The following is a 3,805-nucleotide window of genomic DNA, read 5'->3' on the forward strand; positions in this document are numbered from 1 at the left end:
ACGCTCCTCATCTCACTCTTTTCAGAAACAACTGGGATGACAATATATATATGTTTATGCATTCTCGAAATACATATCTAAAGAATGAAGTCTCGTTTTGCTGCCTCCACAGATAACGCCTTGAGAGAATACCGATTGGTCTGATGTTGACAGGAATGTGAAGCTTCATAATTAATAAAACATGTCTCGACACGATTTGAATAAAGCACAAGTTCACCAATTAGTCTTTTTTTTCTTTTAGATTCTTTATTTAATCAATGTTACATTAAACTAACATAAATAAATTTGTTTATGAACAAAAGGCACACAGTTCAAATATAAACAAAGAGAACGCCTGTACAGTTTGTCTCATTAAAACATGTCTACTGTCTCTGAGAGAGAGAGAGAGCGGTCCAAGAGAGATGAGTTTCAGGGGGAGAGGGAGGGGGATGTTGACAAAACGCTACAGCGCCGCCGAGTCTCAGCGTGAAACCATACACTCTTCAATCCCCCGCAAGGAACTGAAGTGGTGGGCGCAAAAGGCAAAAAACGCAGACCGTGCACAGCGCTGGCTTCGTGTGAAACCTCTGCCGGGAGGTTTTTTTTCCGTGGATGTCCATTTGTTAAAAGTCCCACTGAAACTCACGTCCATTTGTCTGTTTGAAGAGGCCACAAGATTCATTTGCACGAAAATAAAAAGATTCAAACACGCAGCACAAAAACATGAAAAAAACAAAAATATTCGGGGGTCCGGAGGCTGGGTAAACGCTCACGATGAATTTTGTCAGAGGATGACGTGGGGGTCAGTGTCATGGTTTTCTCTATGGAAGCGTCTGATTGGTTGGTTGCTGCTTCCTCAGAACAATACTGCCAGTTGGTCGTTCAAAGCACTGGCAGGACGCTAACGGTCTACCACAGCATTTGTCCTGTTCATGTACAGCCATACGACTAAGTCAAAACGATAAGAGTACTAGGTTTGGTTTCTCCTGCATCTGCTCCAGATCAATAAGATAGATAAAAATCCCGTTGTGATCATCACTCGGCTCCTGATCCTACTGGATCACAAAGGGTGGAATATGAGTCCAGTCAAGTCAGATGATGTCAGTTGCCATCCACCTCTGAACACTGGATGAAGCAGGTGTTTTTTGCAAGTCCAGTTTTGTCCAGTTTAATCCGGTCTAGAACCAGTCTGTTGTCCTTCGCTGCAGTCCAGTCTGGTTGGATCCAGCTGACTGCAGACCTGAATCATTTAGTATTTGCAAACATGTCTGAAGACTGTTTTAAGCTGTCTAGAGCAGCAGATGGGTGAAGTTTAGTCTGGCAAAGTGACTCTAGATTTCAGCGCGTTATTGGCCTAAACTGTTCCTTTTCACCTGAAGTGGCAAACTCCACACATCTGGAAGCTTCACAGACTAATGCAGGCAGACCCAGGTCTGATCCAGGGCTCAGACGGCGACAGTGCTGGGTACCTCCTCGTAGTGAATGATAAAGTAGGGGTAGCTCTGGTCATCGTTGAAGATGACATAGATCTGGGGGTCCACCCAGTTGTCCACACAGGAGTCATAAAGGTCACTGGAGGGGTCACGAAGGTTGATGGGAGGAGGTCGTCGCATGGAGGGATTTCCTACAGTAAACCTGTAAATACAATGAACACAACAGAGACAAGGTCAGTAATGTGGTCCGAGTGTGAACTGGAAAGCAATTGTCTTTATATTTACATGATATAAATGATTTTAATTCAGCTCTGCAAGTCTGGAGTCACAGAAGAATAATTTACCATTTAAAAAGAAGACTTATAAATTCCATGACGACAAGATTGCTGCGCCTCGGTGCAATTTTAGGGCACCATTAAATAATATTAGCATATGCTGCATGTGCATGAAATGTATGTCTTTGTAAGAATAAGAAATGAGCCAGTGCATTGTAACCTGAGTTTTTTCCTCTCTTAAATATTAAATTCAAAATCTAAACACCAGTAATCCATCACTGTTTTGTCCACTTTTTCTGGGGATCATAAATAAAACATTAAAAAGAGAACATTTCCAGCTACAGACAGAGTGGATGGGTAGAGGCGTCACACCGGACAGGAGAGTTAACCGCAGTCTACAGATAGCTTCCCTATTGGTCGGTATCCCTGCTCAGATCTTGAAGCAATGTCTCCGTCTGTGCCGCAGAACACACTGGGGTGTGTGTCGTGTGTTTCCACACCATCCTCTGGGCGCACCGCAGACTGTCTGCTGCGCCATAACAAAACTGGTGATGTATGATGGCTTCAGCCAAATCAACCATTTTACATTTGTGGCTCTAGATTTGACTTGCATTTTAAAAAGGAATAGGAGTCACATGACTCTTGCCGTATGGAAAATAACCTTGGGATTTCCATGATCCAAATGAATTTTAATATGTTTTGTAAGCACTAAGAGCGAGATAGTGATAGCGTCAGAAAGTGCTGTTGTTAAGGTAAAGGCATTTGCTACGTGTAAACATACTTGTCAAATAGTTTCTATGGAGACAGTAAACGATGAAACCCAAATAAGACTGAAAACACAAAGCTCTAACTTTGCATTCCCCAAACTAATTCACTTCCAGCGAAGACATCAAACTGAAGCATGCTGTCCTAGCTGAGATATACCATGACAAAAAGAAGAATTAAATATACAACGCCACTAATATTGAGAAGTTAGGAGGCTCAATATCACATTGAACACATTGAGAGCTGAGAGTCTTGTTTATACAGAGGAAACTATCCCTTTAATATCTCTGGTTGTGTTATGTTATTGCTGGAAATGCTGTAAAGATGAAGTGCAATGACAAAAAAAAGATTCACTCCATTAGCTAGAACCAGAAAATCCCATCAGTTCTTTAAGCTATAACTGAACGTTGAAAATGAACTATATTACAATTTAACACAACATTGCAATATAAACTTACAAATACTTCAATTCAATCCATAACAACAACCCCTAATAAGGCATTTTTTTGCAGCGTACTTTCTTGCGTAAGTTGCAACACGAAAACTCATCCATAATCAAAAGACACAGAAATGTTTCCCACTATTAACTACTGCGCTCACACACACACACACACACACACACACACACACACACCTGCCAGTGAGGACTTTGGCCAGGAACATGCAGTGGACTCCTTTGGGCGAGCGCTTGGAGAAGTTGTGGGAGTAGACGGCCTTGCGGGCAAAATAGGAGCCCTGGCCAAACATGGTGGCGTGTTTGCCGCAGACTCGGGGGTCGAAGTTGTGCTTGCAGATGCCCTCCACCACGTCGGCCGAGGTGCCGTGGAAGAGGTGGCGCTCGCTCAGCAGCCGGTCCATCTCTGACATGCGCCGCGACATGTACTCCTTCTTCCTGTTGGAGCAGAAAGCAGAAATGTAGATGAGACAAAATATAATAAAGCCTGTACTCTATATTCTTTATTCGATGAGGCTGATGCATTGTGAGAGGACTGGTAAACAGCTGGGAGAAATGCTGCTTATTCTATTGTTGAAAAGTTGTGATCACAGCCTTGTTTGCTCTGAACCGGATAAGAACATTGGGCCTAATCCGCTTCATGAGCAGCACACACACGCAGCTCGTTTGATGTGAGCGGATCAATCAGGCATGCGGAGGTGAAAGCGCCTCGAGCCAGAGAGGCTGCGACCCGGGTGTGACCTCACATGACCTCGATGCCTGTGGCTTGACACAGACAGACTTTGATGCAGCCAAGCAAGCACAAACACACTTCAATTTCCTACAATCCAATTTTAGGTTGACTACCTTTGATATGAGCAACCAGCAAATACACACACAAACGGACAAACAAGCAGTAA

The 3,805-nt window shown here is 43.4% G+C and overlaps 1 protein-coding gene across 1 annotated transcript in view; it reads right to left on the reverse strand.

Annotated features, from left to right (window-relative positions):
* Positions 1 to 241: 241 nt before the first annotated feature.
* Positions 242 to 3,805, reverse strand: part of tiparp (TCDD-inducible poly(ADP-ribose) polymerase) — a 19,802-nt gene continuing 16,238 nt past the window's right edge. Inside the window, exons 6-7 of the mRNA XM_079225373.1 lie at positions 3,087 to 3,344; positions 242 to 1,614 (exon numbers count right to left, since the gene is read on the reverse strand). Coding sequence (XP_079081499.1) covers positions 1,425 to 1,614; positions 3,087 to 3,344 — 448 coding nt within the window. The 3' untranslated portion in view covers positions 242 to 1,424. The remainder of the gene's footprint in view (positions 1,615 to 3,086; positions 3,345 to 3,805) is intronic.

This window comes from Taurulus bubalis (assembly GCF_910589615.1).
Source record: "Taurulus bubalis genome assembly, chromosome: 10".
NCBI classification, from domain to species: domain Eukaryota; kingdom Metazoa; phylum Chordata; class Actinopteri; order Perciformes; family Cottidae; genus Taurulus; species Taurulus bubalis.